We start from the raw sequence: 24,466 nt of genomic DNA, 5'->3' as shown, positions 1-24,466 counted from the left end.
ACAAAAAAACAAACAAAAAGAATGGCATCAGTTGTAAATTGAAGACAAAGTGGAGCAATATTTTAAAGTTTAAGGAGCATTTTACTCAACCTGAATTTTAAACTCAAGTTCTGAATTATAAAGTTAAAGGAAATGTTTTCATAGACCTTCAAAATATAGTTTATTGCATGCACCTTATAGAAACATAAGGGTAAACTAAGCAAATCTAGAAAAAGAAAGATATCAAATCCAGAACTGGAGCAAATGGATGTTTTCAGTCTACAGTAACAGCAGGCTCAGAGAGAAAACATCTTGATTAGATCAAGAGGTTAAGGGTTTCAGGTGAAATCAGAGTCTTCTTAGGAAAAACAAGTAGATGAAGTATAGGCAATGTATTGTAAAAATATGCACTGTTGAGAGATTTATAATTTTCTTAAAATTTTATTAAGAGAAGTAAAGAAGATCGAACTAGCAAAAATGCCAGAAATTAATTTATTCTGACAATTCTTTGAATGAGACTGACAAACTTAGAATTAGATGATGAGGGCTTCACTTTGTAGAAGTTATGAAAAGGAGAGAATGAATAAAAGAGTAAAAAATTATCCATTCTGCTGTCTAAAATGGATAAATTGTGATATGATTATATTATTTATCAACATACACATAAAAGTTTTAAAAAGACGTAAAATTCGTAAAACCCAGAGTTGATGCTGTAAGATGTAATTTTGCTTTGCTGTTTCATTATGATCTTAATGACGGCACTTTTATAGCTGCGTTTATACAGGTAGAAACTGTATTGTATTTTGACATATTGTATACAAGTTGTGACTAGTTTCATGAAGAGAAGGGAATTCATAATGAAATTTTTCTATACTTGGATGTACATGGAATCAATTATGCTGAGTGAAATAAGTCAGAGGGAGAGAGATAGACGCAGAATGGGCTCACTCATCTATGGGTTTTAAGAAAAATGAAAGACATTCTTGCAATAATTTTCAGAGACAAAAGAGAGGAGGGCTGGAAGTTACAGTCTACTTCACTTCATGAACCTCACCACAAAGAGTGATGAGTTTAGTTAGAGAAATAACTACATTGCGAACTATCCTAACTATGAGAATGTATGAGGGAAATAGAAAGCCTGTCTAGAGTACAGGTGGGGGCGGGGTGGGGAGGAGGGATATTTGGGACATTGGTGGTGGGAATGTTGCACTGGTGATGGGGTGTGTCCTCTTATATGACTGAGACCCAACCACAATCATGTTTGTAATCAAGGTGTTTAAATAAAAACAATTATTAGAAAAAAGAATTTAGTAAATTTTTGGATCTAAAAGAAAATGACTACTTGATGTAAAAAAAAGTGGTTTGTAAGCAATAAGAGGAAGGTGTAAGTCAGATTATATTATGGTTACAATAATTGGTTTTATGATTATCATAAAAGATTATCATGTTTGTTTTTGTTTTCCCCTTTATTTAAACATCTTGATTACACATATGATTGCGATTAGGTTTCAGTCATGTAAAGAAAACTCCCTTTACCAGTGCAACATTCCCACCACCAATGTCCCAAATTTTTCTCCATCCCACCCCACCCCCACCTGTACTCCAGACAGGCTTTCCAGTTCCCTCATTCATTCACATGATTGTGGTAGTTCTCTGTGTAGTTATTTCTATAACTGCACTCACCACTCTTTATGGTGAACTTCATGAAGTGAGCTGGAAGTTCCAGCCCTCCTCTCATTGTCTCTGAGGATTGTTGCAAAAATGACTTTTATTTTTCTTAAAACCCATAGATGAGTGAGACTATTCTGCATCTCTCTCTCTCCCTCTGACTTATTTCACTCAGCATGATAGATTCCATGTACATCCATGTATAGGAAAATTTCATGAATTCATCTCTCCTGACGGCTGCATAATATTCCATTGTGTATCATAACTGCTTTTCCCCATATTAGTTATGCCCAACTTTACATCTGGCTTTCTGCTCAGGGCTCACCACTGGCTATGATCAGAGACCATAAATAGTGATGGGATTTGAACCTAAGCCAGCTGCATGTAATACAAGTGCTGTGCTTACTGTACTGCCACTTGGGCTTCATAACGGCATTGTTAACCAATTACCATCTCTATGAAATGCCCATAACTCTTCTATACTCAGTGTCAACTTCATATGTGCTTAAACAAATGTCCTTTTATTCAGTGTCTATGATGCAAATTTTAAATTAGCTTCCTCTCAGGCCACAGAATGGTGTTTTTAACCAAAGTTGCCATCTCCATAAAAGGATTCTAATTCTTCTATACAGATGTAAACTTCATCTTCCCTCCTTCAACAAATTTTATGTAATGTCTATTTTAATTCATGTTTACTTTAAATAAATATTTAACGTTAAAGTGTCTATTTATGCTATCATATGAATTCATCTATGAATCAAAAAATTTAAAAATATTCATGAATAATATTGAGAGTTTATATCAACATATCATTTTTCCTTTATTTTTCATTAACTGCTAGGCTTACCTAGTTTGATGTTAAGAGTTCTGAAGATTATATTTTAAAATAAATTTTGAGCTTGTGATATAATAATAATGTATTAAGGCAAACACAGCTAAGGAAAAATGTTGTGTTTGAAAAATAAAAGTCGGCCATCTCTTAAGAAAAATTGGTTTTCAAAATTGTGAAAGACTCTTGCATCAAAAATTATTTAAATTTTAATTTAAATTAATTAAGGTTAAGGACTGTGCCTATATCTCAGTTCCCAGCAACATCTAGTCCCACAAGAACTAAGCACAAAGCCAGAAATAAGCCCCAGGCACTATCAGGTGGGCACCTTAATACAAATTGTTAGTAGAATTTGTTTTTTAAAGGTAGTCAGAGGATATTTCATTTCATGATATGTATGGAGTGGATACATGATTTTAAAGCAGTGTTTACATGTTTGTGTGTGCATGTGTCTGCTCATGTGCAGGACAGGACACCTTGTGCAAGATAGTCTTTCCTGTATTTTTCCTTCTTATCTGTGAACCTTACGTGATTCATTTTCTAACACAACAAGATTAATTTCTCTGTCCCATTTATTTATGTGATAAGCATATACTGGGTGGGTGTTTGTATATGTTAAATCCTGTTTATTTTACTGTAGAAATAGGACATTTCTATTTCCATGAATTAAATAATTTTCCATTTTAATGCCTTGCAATTATATATGTGCAACAGTTCATATCTGTCACTAAATTAAAATTTTGACATAAACTTATTTTTAACATCTCCTCTCCTCCAAATTTTATATGTTATTTTTTCTTACAGGTATGCTGGAGCAATGGAAAGATTGCAAGCAGAGACTGAACTTATTAATAGAGTAAATAGTACTTATCTGGTGAGGCACAGGACCAAAGAGTCAGGAGAATATGCAATTAGCATTAAGTAAGTAGGACAAGTACTTTTACAGAAATAGATTTCCTGTTTTCATAATTGCAAAAACCATCTGACATGTATAACACTGAAGTTGAAAATCAAGGTTCTAATTGCAGCAAAAAAATAAAGCATCCATCCAGGCAGTTCATTAATACTTGAAAATATCTGTTAGAAAAACTGTATTAAGTGTTATAGACTGCTAATTGGTACATTAGATAGCTTTCATAACATTGTAGTTTTTTGGTAACTTGATGTATATGTTTCTAGTACATTCTAGGAGTCTACATTTGTAGAATTTGTTTTGTTTTTCTGTATTCACCAAATGAATTTACTAAGTAAATTAGGCACAATAATTGGTAAGATCCAACTCTCTCTTTTCACTTTAAGTATCACCAACCAATCTAATAAATATATTTGGTTAATTAGCTGTCACCAGTGTATTGGCATAGGTATACATTTTGTCTAAAGAATTAATTCCTATAATGTGATTGGGATATGCCCTCTGGTAATTATTGATTTCTACTGATCAAAAACACATTTATATTCATAAGTTATTCATTGCCCCCAGGTACAATAATGAAGCAAAGCACATCAAGATTTTAACAAGAGATGGTTTATTTCACATTGCAGAAAATAGAAAATTTAAAAGTTTAATGGTAAGCATTGATCAGTTCTTTTCAAACTGTGGTCCTAATTATTATGTTATTAGAAAGGTCAGTTTAATTTTATAGTTTCTTGGAAATTTTGTTCAGTGAAACATTTAAAGAGAATCACACTGAAATTTTATAGCAAAATCCTGAGATTTTTAAATTTAAGGTATTGAGTTGTTTTATATTGACCAGGTCATATTTTTCATTGTAAGCTGTTGGCAATTTTCAGATTATATTTCAGAGTTCACTATGACTTAAAGCAATAGAGAAATCCAGCCAGCCTTCAGTTTTTTTTTTTGTGTGTGTGTGTGTGTGTTTTGACTTAAATAATGACAGAATTTAGGGGCCAGAATGTAGCACAGCAGTAGGGCGTTTGCCTTGCTCTGGGGCCAATCCCAATCAGACCCGGTCAATTCCTGGCATCCTGAGCCTGCCAGGAGTGATTTCAGAGCTCAGAGCCAGGAGTAACCCCTGAGTACCACCATGTGTGACCCAGAAACAAAAACAATGCAGAATTTGAATATAAATCTCTATACTTTTTTTCTGTGCTTCTGTCCCCCCCATAAAAATAGAAGATGGAATATTAATTATTTTGTAAATTGAACTAGCTACTCCTGCCCCCCCAGTTAGAGGGGGAAATAAGGGAGGCACCAGGACCAAACAGGTGCAAGACTACTAAGTATTAGGCTAGATACAGAGGGAACAACATATTCTGGCGGCCCTAGGGGTGAGGGAAGAGCATATGGGAGGCAGGACAAAAACGGAGGTGTAGGGAGGACAAATTGGTGATGGAAATCCCCTCTAATTTTATGTAAATATGTACCTAAAATATTATTGTCAACAATATGTAAACCACTATGATCAAAATAAAAATTAAATTAAAAAAAAGTTATCATTGGTAAAATGCTTCTTAGTGACAGACATGCAATATGACATCAATGGAAAAGCCTTCTTTTCTACTCTTTTAAATTACCCGTACTTTGATTATCCTTCATTACTTTGGATAATCAAACTTCTTAGAGAAACAGTTTATACAAAAATTTACGTATAATAGGAATTTATTTACAAATTGGCAAATATTATTTCTAATTTCCCAAGATGAAAAATATTTATTTCCAAGATTTAAAATGTGTTATTCATAATTTTGTTAGTGTGAGATACTGCTTATATCTTATGAACAATTACACATCATTATGTATGCACTGCTGACAGTAAAAGAAAAGTTTATATTTCCTTAAAAGTGGTCTCAAGTCTGTTTCCTAACTCTGAGTTTCGTGGGATAATGAAGAATTTGGATATAAGACATAAGATGCATTTGGAGCTCTCTGCTAAGTACTTTGAGTAACATTGAGACGGACCACTCATTGACTGAGCCATCAATCAGAGTACATATAGGCTCCTTCCGGAAAACATCTCAAAGCACTTTGCAGATGTTAACATTAAAGTTAAAACTGAGCATAAGAGAGCTTTACAAAATAGGCCAGCTTAAAAGCCTTGTCTAAAAATGTAGAACTGCCTCAAGAAAGGAATCAGTATTTTAAAGAAACAGAAGCCTCTTGAGTTGAAAAGTAAGATAAATAAACATCACACTCCCAGTTCAGAAACTAAGGATGGGTATAAACATCACGCCCTGCAAAACGTAATCTTTGTCACATCCATAACGAAGGTCCAGGCCTTCTCCCCACTGGAAGTGACATATTCTTTTTAAACAAGCAGGCAAAATACCGAAAGCATCAGACCTGAGGAAATTCTTTCTAAAATGAAAACTAGGAGGGAGGTAGAAGGCAAATACACCAATAATGAATGTCAGCCCCAGCTGAGACATGATAAAAGAATACACAGGGGGTCTCCACTTCACTGCTAGACACACCAGCTTGAGCCTTCACCTGCAGAACTTCCTTGGATGGTAATGAGGCAGCTCCAGGGTATTGCAGTTAATCTGACTTGAAAAAAATACTGTAGGGTCAAAGTTGCCTGCCAGTCTTTGCCAACTCTGAAAAGTAACTAAAGAAACTCCCCAAAGATGAGACAGCTAAGAGATGAAAGGAATAGTTTCTGAAAGGGGTCAGACAATTCAGCTTCATGTTACCTGGGTTCAACTCAAGGAAGTTTATCAACAGCAAAGGTTAGATGTGAAAAGCGAATTAAAAGTTCTTGTCACAGAACTTAAATAAGCCTCTTGTATGTGGCATATGTAAAATACCAGAAATGTCACTGTTGAAGACATGCAGATCTGTTTCCCTTTATAGCCTGAGACTCTTTTGCAAGGTAGCTTTAGTTTAGGAGGGATTAAAATTAATAACAGTACCAGAAAGATAGTACAACATACATGGCATTTACCTTGCATGTGGCTACCTGGTCTGATCCCTAAATACCACTAGGACAGACCCCTAAGCAGAGAGCCAGGAGTAACCACTGAGCATATACAATTATGACCCCCAAACCGAAAATAAAATTAATAGGAAAAACTATAAAAGGCTATACTTGTAGGTATTAAGACAAGGGACTGAAAATTATCTTTAAAAATACTTTTGTCTGGTGGAGGGAGGACAACACTGGTGGTGGGACTGCCCCTGATTTAATGTCATTATGTACCTAAAATATTACTGTGAAAGATTTGTAATCCACTTTGGTAAAAATAAAAATTATTTAATTAAAAAATACTTTGGTCAGGTTTAGTAAATAACTAAGAATAAGCAAGGAGACAGTTAAACTATTCCTAGCTATCCCTCTTAGTTTCTGTCATTTGTTGGATAAATTTATATTGAATCCTTAATATGTTAATTCATTGTTTTAAAAAAATTGAAAAAGGGATTGTCTATAAACTTTCAAATTAGTAAACCCATCAATACCAAGAAGTTGGCAATGATGCCTTCTGTGACTCTGCTAGGAAATATTATATGAATACGTGATCAGAAGGGAGGATCATATCCCTGTATTTAACCCTTAGAAGAGAAATCTAAAGTGTTCGTAGGAGCCTCTGACAATGTAAGGACCTCTCCTAAACCTTTATTAATCCATTTTAAGTAGTTACTTTTAATCATCTTTAAGTAAAATAATATAATTTCCACTATACCTGTTAGATGTCTGTATATTTGATTTGTTACTTCAAAAAAGTTCAGTGTGCTATCACTGATGATAAAGAAACGTTCTCCTACTTCTAAAACTTGCTAGGGTTTGGAACTGAAGTTTAATTTGGGAACCATGTACAATGCAAGCAGATTCCAGAACATGTTTTAAATTAGCCAGTTTCACAAAAAGAACATTGGTGGATTTTGACTCCACTTTGTTCCCGTGGGTTTCACTGGCTTGGCTAATCAGACTCTTTGGTTTTCTTAGTTATTAAATTCAAATTTTAAATGAATTCCCATATTTAGATTACAAGGCATTAATTCTGTTCTAATTTTTATGTATCCCAGACAATTCATGTCCAAATGCTGTTTATAAATCATCCCCACTGCCGTTTCCTTGGTAATTGGAATGACGGGGCTCACTCATTATTTTTCAGACTTGAATTGTTGACACTGCTGTGTCAGTGTGAGATAAGGAAAGCTTAGCGATTTCTTTTGTTTAGAGTCTTCTTATTTACTTGTAGTACCTGAAGGTCAATGACTGCTAAAGCAGGGATGAATTAGAATAAAATACAAATGCAGAAAGTCATAGATTGGAAAAGATCCTGATGGCACAGTTTCATTCTACTCAGAAACTTGGAGGAAGCTATTCCCTCATGAGATTAAGAATATGAAAGTAAAGTATCTTCCATGTTTTAGCAAAAAGTTGATAAAAAGAGTTTTTGCAAGACATTAAACTACATAACTCTTTGCCTTGGATATCTTTTATTTCTTCCATAAAATTTGGAGGTGGGTCAGTATTTAATGATCACTGAGTGGTTTTCAGTATGCTAGTTCTATGATCTCTATCAAAATCGCATTATAATTGTGTAAAATTTATATTATCTATAAGATTGTATTTAAGGTCAGAGTTTATGGCATGTAAATACTTTTGAAATTATTTTTAAAGTTAAATATGTTGTACTTGTTTTAGATAACAGAACAAGAGAATATCTTGTTGTTTTCATCTAAAAACATGTAAAAGTCTTCCACAATTTTACAAAACCTTTTCTACTTTAAAATATTAACTTTAGTCTTAAGAAAATTTTTTTCCACAAAATGTAATTTATTCTCACTAATATAAAACAACAAATCACTCTTTATAAATTTCTTTTGATCTTTCATTTATCCATGATCAAATAGCCATTTTTTATTATTTTACTTCTAATGAAAAACAACATAGTGCTTACACAACACTGTAATACTAAATGAATAATTGCTTACACTTTACTCCATTTAAAATTTAATAATTTTAGACATTAGCCCTTAGAACTTTAAGAATAACCAGTAAAATTTAGATAACAAATATCCACAGGCCTATCATATTAAAAAATTGGCCAGTTTTCCTCTTCTACTATTTTTTTAATATAATTTTTATTTTGATCATAGTGGCTTACATATTGTTGACAATATTTTAGGTACATATTTACATAAAATCAGGGGGGCTTCCCATCCCCAAATTGTCCTCCCTAACCCTCCGTTTTTGTCCTACCTCCCATTTCCTCTTCCCTCCCCCTCAGGGCGGCTAGAATATATGGTTCCCCTCTGTATCTAACCTACTACTTAGTAGTCTTGCATCAGTTTGGTCTTGCTGCCTCCCTTATTTCCCCCTGTAAGTGGGGGCAGGGCTAGCTAGTTCAAGTTACGTGGTTTTGCCTGAAAAAGAGAAAGTAAATAAACTGGGGTAAGGGTCTAATACCCCGAAAATGGGTAGAATCCTTCTAGAGGTTCTCATCATCAATTTGGGAAGTGAATGAGAACAAGAAGGTGAAACACTCCACCAGTACCAAAAGGAGTGTCAAATATCCAGTGAGGACTCCAGTTATATCGGTAGGTCTTAAGAAAAATTTTGACACCGCATGTGCCTTTATAAGCTACATGAAAAATCAACATAATGCCATATTCTCATTTTATAATCATTTTGGAAATACAAGCATCTTTTTGTACTTTTTATTTCCTTTTCTCGTGTTTATAAAAGATGGTCAGATTCCTAATTCCTCTGTACCATCAAATACCCCTACATTATAACTCTAGTAAGAATAAATGTTTTTAATGTTATAATAATGTAAATTCTAGTGTCTGAGGCCTAGGGAAGCAAAGTTCCTAGTATATTGTGGGCATTTTAGCTAAATGTACCTTTCCTTTTGTCTCTCATTTCTTAATTAAACACATAATATTTGTTGCCTTATACCTAAGAACTGAGCATTATGGAAGATGATGCCTATTTCATGTTTCTTGGGAAAAGTCTTTTTTTTTTTTTTTTTTTTTGCTTTTTGAGCCACACCCAGTGATGCTCAGGGGTTACTCCTGGCTATGTGCTCAAAAATCACTCCTGGCTTGGGGGACCATATGGGATGCTGGGGAATCTAACTGCTGTCCGTCCTAGGTTAGTGCTTGCAAGGCAAATGCCCTACTGCTTGCGCCACTGCTTTGGCTCTCTTGAGAAAAGATTCTGAGAAAATGTATAAAATGTATAAAAGATCTAGTGTGGAAGATAATTATAGTGTTGTTTACACATACCAGACACAATAATTTTTTTTTTAATTTTTTTTTATTTAAACACCTTGATTACATACATGATTGTGTTTGGGTTTCAGTCATAAAAGGAACACCACCCATCACCAGTGCAACATTCCCATCACCCAAGTCCCAAATCACCCTCCTCCCCACCCAACCCCCGCCTGTACCCTAAACAGGCTCTACATTTCCCTCATACATTCTCAATATTAGGACAGTTCAAAATGTAGTTATTTCTCTAACTAAACTCATCACTCTTTGTGGTGAGCTTCCTGAGGTGAGCTGGAACTTCCACCTCTTTTCTCTTTTGTGTCTGAAAATTATTATTACAAGGGTGTCTTTCATTTTTCTTAAAACCCATAGATGAGTGAGACCATTCTGCGTTTTTCTCTCTCTCTCTGACTTATTTCACTCAGCATAATAGATTCCATGTACATCCATGTATAGGAAAATTTCATGACTTCATCTCTCCTGACAGCTGCATAATATTCCATTGTGTATATGTACCACAGTTTCTTTAGCCATTCATCTGTTGAAGGGCATCTTGGTTGTTTCCAGAGTCTTGCTATGGTAAATAGAGCTGCAATGAATATAGGTGTAAGGAAGGGGTTTTTGTATTGTATTTTTGTGTTCCTAGGGTATATTCCTAGGAGTGGTATAGCTGGATCGTATGGGAGCTCGATTTCCAGTTTTTGGAGGAATCTCCATATCGCTTTCCATAAAGGTTGAACTAGACAGCATTCCCACCAGCAGTGGATAAGAGTTCCTTTCTCTCCACATCCCCGCCAACACTGTTTATTCTCATTCTTTGTGATGTGTGCCATTCTCTGGGGTGTGAGGTGGTATCTCATCGTTGTTTTGATTTGCATCTCCCTGATGATTAGTGATGTGGAACATTTTTTCATGTGTCTTTTGGCCATGCGTATTTCTTCTTTGTCAAAGTGTCTGTTCATTTCTTCTCCCCATTTTTTGATGGGGTTAGATGTTTTTTTCTTGTAAAGTTCTGTCAGTGCCTTGTATATTTTGGAGATTAGCCCCTTATCTGATGGGTATTGGGTGAATAGTTTCTCCCACTCAGTGGGTGGCTCTTGTATCCTGGGCACTATTTCCTTTGAGGTGCAGAAGCTTCTCAGCTTAATATATTCCCATCTGTTAATCTCTGCTTTCACTTGCTTGGAGAGTGCAGTTTCCTCCTTGAAGATGCCTGTAATGTCCTGTAGTGTTTTGCCTATGTGCTGTTCTATATATCTTATGGTTTTGGGGCTGATATCGAGGTAGATATGCTACATCCTCTTCCTTCAACCGTGGAAGATTATAAGAGTCCAAGAATTTATCCATTTCTTCCAGGTTCTCATTTTTAGTGGCGTAGAGTTTTTCAAAGTAGTTTCTGATTACCCTTTGAATCTCTGTCATATCAGTAGTGATCTCTCCTTTTTCATTCCTGATACGAGTTATCAAGTTTCTCTCTCTCTCTTTCTTTGTTAGGTTTGCCAGTGGTCTATCAATCTTGTTTATTTTTTCAAAGAACCAACTTCTGCTTTCGTTGATCTTTCGGATTGTTTTTTGAGTTTCCACTTCGTTGATTTCTGCTCTCAGCTTTGTTATTTCCTTCTGTCTTCCTGTTCTTGGGTCCTTTTGTTGAGCATTTTCTAGTTCTATTAGCTGTGTCATTAAGCTACTCAGGTAAGCTCCTTCTTCCTTCCTGATGTGTGCTTGCAAAGCTATAAATTTTCCTCTCAGTACTGCTTTTGCTGTGTCCCATAAGTTCTGAGAGTTTGTGTCTTTATTGTCATTTGTTTCCAGGAACCTTTTTATTTCCTCCTTGATTTCATCTCGGACCCACTGGTTATTGAGCATGAGGCTGTTTAACTTCCAGGTGTTAAAGTGTTTCTTCTGAGTCCCTTTGGAGTTCACAAATAATTTCAGAGCCTTGTGGTCAGCGAAGGTAGTCTGCAAAATTTCTATCCTCTTGATCTTATGGAGGTATGTTTTATGTGCCAGCATGTAGTCTATCCTGGAGAATGTCCCATGTACATTGGAGAAGAATGTGTATCCAGGTTTCTGGGGATGGAGTGTCCTATATATATCCACTAGGCCTCTTTCTTCCATTTCTCTCCTCAGGTCTAGTATATTCTTGTTGGGTTTCAGTCTGGTTGACCTGTCCAGTGTTGACAAAGCCGTGTTTAGGTCCCCCACAATTATTGTGTTGTTGTTGATATTATTTTTCAGATTTGTCAGGAGTTGTATTAAATATTTTGCTGGCCCCTCATTCGGTGCATATATGTTTAGGAGAGTGAATTCTTCCTGCTCTACGTACCCCTTGATTAATATAAAATGTCCGTCTTTGTCCCTTACAACCTTCCTGAGTATAAAGTTTGCATTATCTGATATTAGTATGGCCACTCCAGCTTTTTTATGGGTGTTGTTTGCTTGGATAACTTTTCTCCAGCCTTTTATTTTGAGTCTATGTTTGTTCTGACTATTCAGGTGCGTTTCTTGTAGGCAGCAGAAGGTTGGATTGAGTTTTTTGATCCATTTAGCCACTCTGTGTCTCTTAACTGGTGCATTTAGTCCATTGACGTTGAGAGAAAGAATTGTCCTGGGATTTAACGCCATCTTTATTTCAAAATTTGGTGTGTCTTTTGGGTAGTCTTGTCTTAGATTAGGTCTTTCAGTTTTTCTCTTAAGACTGGTTTTGTGTCTGTGAAGTTTCTGAGCTGTTTTTTGTCTGTGAAACCATGTATTCTTCCATCAAACCGGAAAGTGAGTTTTGCTGGGTATAGTATTCTGGGTGAAGCATTCATTTCATTCAGTCTTGTCACAATATCCCACCACTGCTTTCTGGCATTGAGCGTTTCTGGTGACAGGTCTGCTGTAAATCTCAGGGAAGCTTGCTTGAACATGATTTCCCCTTTTGATCTTGCTGTTTTCAGAATTCTGTCTCTATCTGTGGGATTTGTCATTGTGACTAGGATGTGTCTTGGGGTGGTTTTTCTGGGGTCTCTTTTGGTTGGTACTCTTCGGGCATGCAGGATTTGATCACATATATTCTTTAGCTCTGGGAGTTTCTCTTTAATGATGTTCTTGACCATTGATTCTTCCTGGAAATTTTCTTCCTGGGTCTCTGGGACTCCAATGATTCTTAAGTTGTTTCTGTTGATCTTATCATAGACTTCTATTTTCGTCTGTTCCCATTCTTTGACTAATTTTTCCATTGTCTGCTCATTTGCTTTAAGTTTTTTGTCCAATCTCTCCTGCTGTATGGAATTGTTATGTATCTCATCTTCCACAGCACCAAGTCTATTCTCAGCTTCTGATACCCTGTCCCAGAGCTTATCCATTTTGTCATTCACTTCGTTTACTGAGTTTTTCAGGCCTGTTAGTTGACATGTTATTTCAGTTTGGAGTTTTGTCATTTCTGCCTTCATATTTTCTTGGTTCTTATTAGTGTTCTGTTCAACTCGATCCATGGTTTCTTGGAGTCTGTTGAGCACCTTCCATATTGCTAGTCTAAAGTCCTTATCTGAGAGGTTGATTAGTTGTTCAGTCATTATCTGGTCCTCAGAATTGTCATCTTCATTCTCTATGTCTGATGCTGGCCTGCGCTGTTTCCCCATTGTCACATTTGTATTGTGGGTTTTTCTACGTGTTGTAGTGGTATTCATTGTCTATATGATGTAGGCAGCACACTCCTCTGGCTCCTCCCTTTCTGGATGGGCTGACTTGCCTCTAAGGGAGGGGAGTCCTCCGTGGATGAAGCCTCACACTGGGTCAAATCTTAGGCCCGAGCATGTAACAGAGAAGACAGTCCAGAGAGAAATGTTTGCTTCTGTGATATAGCGCCGTTCTTAGTGTGATTTTTCCTTCTTGTTGCAATGGAGTTCTTTCCTTAGAAAGAGTGCACGGCCGCGTAGCGAAGCGGAGCGGCCGTGCTCCTCTGAGCCTCTTTTTGCCCCACTCGCAAGAGTTTCACGCAAGAGGACAGTAGACAGACATAGACAGGTCACACTCACAGTCTTTCACAGCTGAGCCCCACTGGGCCGGTGTACTTTCGCGGATTTTCCCCGCCTGGTGTCACACACAGGGAGCCAGCTTTTGCAAAGGATAGCCGGTTTTTATGCTCTGAAGTCCCTCCCTGAAAATGGCGTCTGGGCGAGCGAGGTTTCTGGAGGCTCTTTTTGCCCCACTCGCAAGAGTTTCACGCAAGAGGACAGTAGACAGACATAGACAGGTCACACTCACAGTCTTTCACAGCTGAGCCCCACTGGGCCGGTGTACTTTCGCGGATTTTCCCCGCCTGGTGTCACACACAGGGAGCCAGCTTTTGCAAAGGATAGCCGGCTTTTATGCTCTGAAGTCCCTCCCTGAAAATGGCGTCTGGGCGAGCGAGGTTTCTGGAGGCTCTTTTTGCCCCACTCGCAAGAGTTTCACGCAAGAGGACAGTAGACAGACATAGACAGGTCACACTCACAGTCTTTCACAGCTGAGCCCCACTGGGCCGGTGTACTTTCGCGGATTTTTTTCCAGACACAATAATTTTATAATAATTCATGAAATTATTTATTTCTGTTTTTCAGATATGGGTGTTGAATACTCCATCTTTTCTTTTTCTAAAGCTTCAACCATATCATACTACTTACAGTTTTTGACTATAGTTTTTAATCACTGTCCCCAGTACTACTGCTATACTTAAAATAATTTTCTTGCTGGTTTTTGAAATGTTACCTGTCTTGAACTGAAGTCAAGCTATCTCCATCATGAAAGTTTTCCTTCTCTTTCTTACTAAACTCACAAAAAAGAATTTGTCTTTCTTTCCTTTGAACTCCTTTAAATAACTCCTTACTCTCCTTTGAAGGCGAGAACTCCTTGAAAGCAGGACACTTACCTTTATAATATACATTATCCCTAAAATTCTCTACAAAATTTATTCTAAAATTTATCCCTTTTTAGTCGTAAATAATAAATCACTGCTGATTTTGCCTTTTTTATTCAGATATTTTTATCTGATATAATTGGTAGCATACTTCAAAAGAAATTAATTTCTTCTATACTGTAACAATAGTGCTATAATAGAAGTTATAAGTGATTCTACTTTTATTTTAGCTATTTTTGTAAGATATGTTCACTGAAAGATTTGTCAAATAATATATGCTTTTCCATCATGAATTCTTATTCATTTTTGTTTTAAGTGGAGGGACTGACTATATTTTGTACAAACTATGAAATCAACATCTCAAAAGAAATTTTTTATAATATAATGTTAAAGCTGATAAGTGGTCATATTAGGCTTTTTTATGCTTAAGGAAAATTAGTATAAAATACAATAGAAATGAACCATACTATTGACCTTTGTAAATACTGAGTGATAATGCAGAGCAGAGATGAACATTAGTACGTCATTTAAATCATAAGTATTGTCAAGTAACACTGTAATTTACCAAATTTGGTTTACCATGAAAAGTACATTTAGAATCTAGTTTGTTTTTCTGCCATGTGAGAAGAAAATTCAGGCAACTAGGAATTGCTTTATGTTCAGAAAACAGCTGTTCCCCTTACTTTTGTTTAGAATGGCAAGTACTTCATAAATAACAGTAATTATTGATCTGAAATGAGGTTTAATATAGTTTCTTTTCATTTACCACATCTAACTGAAGACTGTCAGGATAATCCTCTATCCAGGAATAACAATAAGGGGTAAGTCACATTAAGAGTAGCCTGAATAGCAAAGATAATAGTAGGAAGGTGTCATGAACATGCAAGCATCAGATTATCATTTATTTACCCTTCCACACACTTATGGAAACTTTAGTATTAAATCAATCATTCATATCTTATCTAAGTTATATGTCAAAATATGTATGTGCTCAGAACAAAACTTTACTTATAACAAATACTTGTTTTGTTTTCCTAAAGGAACTTGTGGAATACTATAAGCATCATTCTCTTAAAGAAGGATTTAGAACCTTAGACACAACTCTACAGTTTCCGTACAAGGAGCCTGAACATGCAGCAGGACAAAGGGGTAATAGAGCAGGCAACTGCTGTGAGTATTATAGTCTAGAATATTATTTGTTGTCATTTAAGCACCAAAGACTTGAAATAGTAAATACCTTCATTTCAGATATTTAAAGTAGAACCAATGAAAGTGATAATGCGTTTTGTAAGAGATACTTCTTGATCTAAACAGAATCAGATAGACTAACAGTTTTACAAAATGTCTAGATACATTTTTGTGTGATTTAAAACTCTGAGTAAAGAGTTAAGAAGCCTCTGAGTAATGAGTTAAGTTAATATATAAACCTCATACTTTTGATAGACTCTCATATTACCTAAACTTTTTAAAAAAAGTTATTTAAGTACCATGAGATAGAGGTATAAAGTTACTCATAATTAATTAAGTTTCAGTCTACTGATGTTCAAGCACAAATCCCTTCACCAGTGAATATTTTCCACCACCAGTGTCCCCAGTTTCCTTCCTGCCTGACCAAACTCTTCTAGCAAAACTCACATATTTGTTACCAACATGCTGTTTGAATCACATTATATAAGCAAAGCTATTTCACAGCTCTCCGATATAGCCTAATATTCCAAATCTACTTTAAATTTTTTTTGTTTTAATGATAAATTTTTTTAGAAGTTTGAAATGACTAAATATTTTTTTCTCTGGCAAGAGTACTTCCTAGAGTATACTGTAGTCATTTTCTTTCTGAATGAACTTTGGGCCACAACCAATCTGAAAAGATGAGTACACAAATTATGCTGTAATCCGAATATGAGTTGATGTCAAAAAAATGTTTTAGCATCATCTTTTAATGGCATATTTTTTTTAATTTTTATTTTTAATTATGAGAACAATGATGCAAAGAGGACAAGGTAAAGTTACAGTGAAAGAACAATCGCCCATAAACGGAGTTCTCAGAAGAAATCCCCTTGCTGACGCCTAAATATTGAACTTACAGTCAAAAACATTAAGAAAAATAAGGCAGAACCCAGGTACAATTACTTTGTCCACAAGTCCCCAGATTGTAGTACATTATAACATTTCTTAGCAGTACACAAAGCAACCTAAAGCAATGAGATTTATGTGACTCCTTAACTTTGAAGGCATAGTATTTTTATATATTCATGCACATACATATTAGTTTAAGTTAACATCAAAAGTTTGAGTTTTTTTTTAAGGGTTAGTCAAAAGGGCACAGTAAAAACGGTGTTAGAGTGGCAAATATTGTTTGCATAGGCCCACCAAAATATGGGGGTCATAGAAAGGAATAGCCTTGGTCTAAATACAAGGAGACCACTACCCCTGAAGTTTCCTGGCATAAGACCAACTCTAGGCTCCAGGCAAACTAGTTTATTCAATCTAAGTCATTGTCTGTAGTGCCAATACAGTTTTATTTTTCACGCAGTTCTATTGCATATAATTTTCTTAAGGTTAGATATAGCATGCAAAGAAAATCTAATGATGAAAAGTGTGAATTAAGTGTGACAAGTGAGTGAGAGAAATAGAATGCCTGTCTGTCTCGAATACAGGCAGGGGATGGGAGAGAAGGGAGAAAAAAAAAGTGTGATGAGTGTGATTTCAACTTCTTATTTTGGTATATATTTAATAAAAATATTTTGTGGTATAAACATATACTTTTATTAACCTTTGAGTGTTTAGCCTGAGCAAAACAGGCATAAAGAAAAATATTTAAAAAAGAAATTGAATTAATAAATATAACCCCTCCCAACAAAACAGGAGCTGAAAGACAGTCTCTGCTATCACATTAGTTTCAGTAAAATTTTATTTGCATAATGTAAGTAAATATACAAGTAATTTGTCAATCAAATGACAAGGTTTTTTTCAATTTATATAATTAAATAGCTGTTCTCTTTACAAGTATTAGTGATAAAAGATAAAATGTGTGCAACGAAGATAGTGAGAGCACACTTTATCTTGAAACTTTGAAGATACAATAAACTGTTTGGGGCCAAAACATAGTCCAATGTGTAGAGCGATTGGTCTTGCCAGCAGGTGATAAATATTTAATCTCCAGCATCCCATATGGTTTCCCAAACCTGCCAGGAGTGCTCCTTGAGCACTAAACTAGGAGTAAATCCTGAGGACAGCTAACGGTAGTCTAGATATCAGTCAACCCATCAAATGTATCTAGAGCCAGGAATATGATTCAGTTTGGATGTATAAGGTTCTGTGAACAATCTCAGTTCTAAAAAAAATAAGTAAATGCATCTTATTATTTAACCCCACATTATAAAACTACCTCTAATATATTCTTTTATACCCATACTCATTCATATAGAAACATACCTGCCTTCTTTTACTTACTGGAGACTGTTCAAATATCTAACATAACAGCTGGAATACTATATTGTCTGTTATTTTTTATACATATGTCTTTGGCATCATAAAGGCAGAGTTCTCCATTCTGTATTTAATTCTGTATTTCAACATATGGTATATAATGTGTTCAATAAATGTGTGCTAAATTAATCAGCAAAATGAAAAAAGTAAAAAAAAAACAACCTAAATAGAAACAAAAAAATGTTTAGTTCTCCCTTGAAAGATAATCCTCCCATAAATCTCCTAAGTCCAGCAAAACCATGACTTTTTTAAAAATGAGAACTGTATACATATTTTTAAGCCAGGGTCTAGTGGAGAAGAGTAGAGTGGTTTTGCTTTACCTTATTTTTATTTGTTTTCTGCTACTGAGATCAAACTACATAGATCTAAATAAATGTAATTTTCTACTATATCCCCATGCTTTCCCAATAAGAGAATATTACATATGTTTCTAAAAATCTTGTTTGAGCTGTTTACTTATTTCTAGAGGCTGGCAATGGGGAAGTGTCTCGATCACATTAGAGGATAACCCTTTTATTTCACTGTGTGGTTATTCCTAGGCACATTCTCTAGGTCAGACACCTGTAGGTTCTCAGAGAATGTTTTTTATGATGAGTGAAGTTGCCCAGTTTCAAGGTTTATTTTTGTGTTTTAATAGATTAATGCTCAAAGTTGTTAAATAATTAGGGAATTTGGTGCATTGTCCTTTTGGGGTTTTTTGGTTGTTTTTTTTTTGAGGGGGTGGGGGACCACAAACAGTGATGCTCAGGGTTTATTCCTGGCTATGCTCTCAGAAATCATTCCTGGCTTGGGGGACCATATGGAATGCTGGGGGATCAAATTGCAGTTCGTCCTAGGCTAGCGTGCTCAAGGCAGACGCCTTATGGTTTGCGCTACTACTCTGGCCCCTTCTTTTTCTTTGGTGTTTTTCTTTACCTTTCTAACAATGATTTTGAATCATTTATTTGTTCTATAGGAAGTTTTTTTTTTATAAATAGTCACGAGGGACCAAGATATAATACAACGAGTAAAGAGAGTGTTTACTTTGCACATGGCTGACCCAGGTTTGATCCCTGGCATTTGATATGGTTCCCCTGTACCCACCAGTAGTGAGTCTTGGGTTGAAGAACACTTCTGGATGTGAACCAGAAACAATAACAGAATAGTCATGAGTTCATTTGCCACAAAAACACTCATAATCAAGAGAATAAGGCCATAGTTATATTATTTTTATTAATAAATTTTATTTTGACCAAAGTGGATTTCAAATCTTTCACAGCAATATTTTAGGTACATAGTGACATCGAATCAGGGGTATTCCCACCACCAATGCTGTCCTCCCTCCACCTCTGATCCCAGCATGCATCCCATATTCTTTTTAAAACAGAACCTTTTTAAAAAAATTTTTTTTAGAACCTTATTCTTATTTCTAGTATGCATGAGAGGAGATTAGATGGAATGTTGACAGACCATTGTGTTAGAAGTAGTTGCATGATTAGTTTTTCGCCATCCATAAGCAAACCTTAAACTTTCTCCCAGGTTCGTGTTTTGACAGAATTAGTTAGATCAGATTTATGATATATATTTTTTAATTTTTCTGTTTACACAAATTCAAAGTATTTTATTAGAAGAACTCAAGAGTAAAATTAGAAGTATTTTAATTAGTGATCAAAGTTAGCATCATTTGTAATAAAACAAAATAGTTACTATGTACTCTGTAGATTGCTGCTCTAAGAAGGACACTTTATTCTGTTGATATTTCTTACCTCCACATATATAATTTACATCTTAATCATGAGGAAACATAATCCAAATAGAATGATGTTTTACAATATAATTGGCCAGTAGTTTTCAAGAACATCATGTCATCAAAGATAAAAACTGAAGAATTAGCCAGGGCTAGGGAAGTCTGCATGTCACAGCTCCCTGTCTCTGCCCTTCCCTATCTGATACCAGACTGTTCCTATCTGACCCAAGAATCAGGGAGCAAAAGGGAGAGAAGAGCTTGGAGAGGAGCAGAGCCCAAGAGCAGGAGGCCACCTGGTAGCCCCTCACTGTCCTCAGCTTGTCAGGGGGTAGACCCTGGAGAATTTCTGTCAAAAGCCCTATGGAGGGCCAGGTGGTGGATGTTTTTGTTTGTTTGTTTGTTTTGTTTTGTTTTTAATAACAGACATGTTATATTGCCCAGACTCTTCACTTTCCTTTCTGATCAAGCAGAACTCTGGGCCCTCTTTGCTTTCTGTTCGCCCCTGTTTTGCTGCCAGCTGGCACTGGCTCTCTGGCTGGCACCTCAGCATTTCCTGTGCACTTGGCACAGGTCTCAGGAATTTCTTGGCCTGACCTTCACCTTCCTTCCCTGGTAGAATGGCAATGAGGACCTAAAATCTTCAGGTGTCCTCAAACTATTTTTTTATATATAATATATTTATTTAAACACCATGATTGCAAATATGATTGTACTTGGGTTTCAGTCATAAAAAGAACGCCCACCTTCACCAGTGCAACATTCTCATCACCAATTCCTCCATGTCCCTCCCCACAATCCCACCCCTCACCTGTCATCCAGACAGGCTTTCTACTTCCCTCACTCATTAACGTTATGATGATACTTCTCAGCCCTCAAACTTTTTAAACAGGTCCAGTTCACTGTCCCTCAGACTGTTGGAGGGCAAGACTATGTTAAAAAATTAAAACTATGAACAATTAAAAAAAACTGAAGAATTATTCTTGAAGTTGATAAAGTACTTAGAAAAATATTAACATTTGATAGAGCTCAGTGAAAGGTGTATGGGATTCTTTGTACTATTCTTGCTACATTCTGTAGCTGGATTTCTCTTTTTAAAAATGGTGATGATACCCTTAGCTGAATGGGTCTACAAGCATTGGGAGAAAGTAGCTTCTTTTTACATTGTTCATATACAGGAGCATCTTGGAACACTCATTTTAATGTACAGCTACAGTACTGTACTGAGAAGGTTGCATCAACTACAAGAATAGTGGTTTGGGTTGAAAGTTTTATGAACTGCTAACATTTAATTTTATAATTTTCATAAAATTTGGTCATTTTTGTATATAGGTTTGTTGATTTCTTCCAGTACATTGTTTTCTCCTGCCCAAGGAGCTGTGTTCTTTTGTTCTTTTTGCAAAGTGCTTTTGACATAATAGGCTTTCAGAAATGCTAAACTGATGATGTCAAAATCTAAGGACATAATACGTTCTAAAATGCTATTTGTAATTGATATTTGAAAAAAATCATGGTATGACAGATCAACTTTCAAATAAAATATGGATTATCATATTTCCTCCAAAGTGGTGACAGAAATATTGATAAAGGATTACTGAAACTTTGGGACTTTACAAACACCTTTGTAAAAAAAAAAAAGTAAAATAAAAACTGAAGACTGGATCAGGGCCTGGGTGACTTCTTTATGGGTGATCTCTTTCATCTCCTGATGTGGCCCATCTGAAATTATTCTATTATTCCATTATTCTAAATTATTCCATTATACTATTAGTCATCTGAAAAGATGCTTAAATTTAATTTTTATAAACCTGATCTTGTGTCATTTGTTTTTCCTTAGCTCAATATATAGTTTTCTTATTCCTAATAATCACTGAAATATGCTGATGATGACTTATATTCTGGTCTTTTCTCTCCTTTCCCCCTTGTCCAGTTGCCATTTCTACTTGATTTCATTTGATTCTAGTAACTTGTGAGTTTGTTTCAATCTCATGGTAATTTCTAAGGGCTTCAATAACAGTTACTATATGTTGGGTGGTTTTAACAATCCCAATGTATTTCTTCTTATTTCTGGAGGCCAAAAATCAGATGTGAAATATGTTATATATAAATTAGTCAGGTAGAAACTTTTTAAAAATAAATACCTCGGGGCCGGCAAGGTGGCACGAGAGGTAATGTGTCTGCCTTGCAAGTGCGAGCCAAGGAAGGACCACAGTTCCATCCCCCAACATCCCATATGGTCCCCCCAAGCCAGGGGCAATTTCTGACCGCTTAGCCAGGAGTAGCCCCTGAGCATCAAATGGGTGTGGCCCGGAAAAAAACAAAACAAAACAAAACAAAGAAAAAACCAAATACCTCTTATTACATTCCTGAGACATCATTATCAAGTGTTGGTAGAACACTAATGTGACATATCCATTAGCAGCAGAACTAATTTATTTTTAAACAAAACATTTTTCTTTGTTTATAAATCTGATTTACTTCAGCTACTTACCATTTTTAGAGCTACTCAGAGTTAATTACTGTGTAACTCTCTCTACCATAACTTTTCATCTGGTATATTTTCTCCCATGTTTCCCAATTCTTTTTCTTTCTTTTTTTATATATTATTTTTTCTTTTCTAATATACTACTCTTACTCAATATTTTTCACTCTCTTTATTCCTGCCTGTTACCATTGTTACCTTCTGTTACCGTTGTCCTGTGATATATTCAATTTTATCAGAACCAAACACAAAACTTCCAATATTGTCCCACAGGTTCATATTTTTTTCCTATTCAAAGCTCCATTTTTCCCAGTTAATTTTTTACCTTTCCTTTATCCTCAAGAGTGATATGGAATTTATATAATAGTGAGGAAAAAGCATATAATAGATAAAAACTTATATTGTATATTAGAAAGTGATTGTTCTAAAAATATACAAAGTAATGATGCTTAGGAGTTTTAGCAATGAATTGCTTACAATTTTCACTGGAGGTGGGGAGAAAGAGGAAAATAATTGGAGGACCATGTCCCTTTCTTGTGGTAGCTTAATAGCAAGCTGGATCACTAGTTCTAAATAATCTCAATAGTAGAATAGATTGGCACCAGGGTCCAACTCCAAATGTTCCCTTTCTAATAAGATATTTCAGTTTGTCAGACTGCCATAGCAAAATACCATAGACTAAAATTATTCACAGTTAGCAGAAATGTATTGCATTTACTACTACTAGAATTCCAAATGGCATTATTGATAGTAAATTTCCTAGGTGAGAACCTGCTTTGTGTTTCAGAAAAGACTGTAGTAGATATGTTTTTTTATAGGGGGGCTTTCTGGGATCTCTCTTACGAATCCCACATAGGAATGCTCCATCTTCATGATCCAGGGAACCCCCAAAAGCACTATCGCCTAGTACTGCTACATTAGGCATTAGATTTCAACAAGTGAGTTTTAGAGGAACAATACTCTTTTGAATGAAGTGGATGAAAGTTTAGGAATAAGCGCAATGTCCAAAGTGAAAAATTCCAAGAGAGCCAGTACAAGAAAAGAATGGCAGCAAAGAAAGCATTTTGTCTCATGGAATCTGGGGTTGGTAGAGAAAATAGGAGACAATTGTAAAAATAAAGCACTTGCTCAACTGAGTAAGAAATTAGAGAAAGCTGAAGGGCATAGTATTTGCCAAGACAAAGAATTATTCTAGAATACACCAGAAGATGGCAAAGCTATAGAAAGAATAAAAAAGGCTATGAGTGAGAGATTGCAACATGCTCAGTGGATGTACAGAAGAAATCAGAAAGATTAGATAGGATGGACATGTCAAAGAAGTGAGAGAGGTGGGGGGGAAAATCTTTATAACTTAACAAAGAAAGGAAAAATTCCAAAAGCCTCCAAAGAAGAAAATGAATTGATCAATGATGAAGAAAGGAAAAATTCCAAAAGCCTCCAAAGAAGAAAATGAATTGATCAATGATGAAGGGGCAGTGTTACGATCAGCAGCTGACTTTTCATCAGCAACACTTAATGTTAGCAAGCAATGGAGGTATCTCTTCAACCTTTTAAGGGAAAATTATTTTGAGCCTAAGTTTCTCTGCCAAGTTAAATTAGCTTTTAAATGTGATGGTGAATTAAGGACCTTCTCTGAACTGCAAAGCCTCAGCAAATTTGAAAGCCAAAAGCCATTTATGAGAGAATTGCTGAAAGAACTCCTTAGAAAGGAAGAAAATAAAGCAAGGAAGAAGATACATTTTTATGAAAATATGGATCAAACCATAACAGACTCCCAAGTGTCAAGCTGAGGAATCTACCCAGGATGTCTTGAGTTTTCTATTTATTAAAGAGATGAGGGTTGCTAAGTCAGGAAAGGACAGAGACTATGGGATCCAGGGGGATTTTTCTGTATGGAAGGAGAAAGATGAGTCAGAGAAGATGGAGTCCTTGGAGCTAGAGAATTCAGAATTGGAGTAGGTAGAAGAGGCCTCAGAATTTGAGGAGGAAGGAGATGAGACCTCAGCTCTGGGGGCTGAAGAAGAAATTTCAGAGCTAGAAGAGGATGTGGTGGGGGGGTGAAGAGATCTCTGGGTTAGATGGGGGAGAAGTGTGAGTATTTGAGGAACAGGACTTAAGTTGTCATGATCACACTGGTAAAGTGAGAGTCTGGAGTTGAAATAAGCAAGGTGGCCTTGGAGGAGATAGCTGGGCACAGCAGTCAGAGAAGTGAGGCCATCTATTCAACCCCTGCT

At 35.8% G+C, this 24,466-nt stretch overlaps 1 protein-coding gene across 1 annotated transcript in view; it reads left to right on the top strand.

Annotated features, from left to right (window-relative positions):
- The window catches only part of VAV3 (vav guanine nucleotide exchange factor 3), a 358,886-nt gene that overhangs the window by 321,713 nt on the left and 12,707 nt on the right, over nucleotides 1-24,466 (top strand). Inside the window, 3 exon segments of the mRNA XM_049765842.1 lie at nucleotides 3,281-3,397; nucleotides 3,957-4,044; nucleotides 15,579-15,708. Of these exon segments, the coding sequence (XP_049621799.1) occupies nucleotides 3,281-3,397; nucleotides 3,957-4,044; nucleotides 15,579-15,708 (335 nt within the window).

This window comes from Suncus etruscus, chromosome 19 (genome assembly GCF_024139225.1).
Source record: "Suncus etruscus isolate mSunEtr1 chromosome 19, mSunEtr1.pri.cur, whole genome shotgun sequence".
Taxonomy (NCBI): Eukaryota; Metazoa; Chordata; class Mammalia; order Eulipotyphla; family Soricidae; genus Suncus; species Suncus etruscus.
Note: the sequence above shows the minus strand (reverse complement) of the source record. Positions and strands in the feature narration are given on the sequence as shown.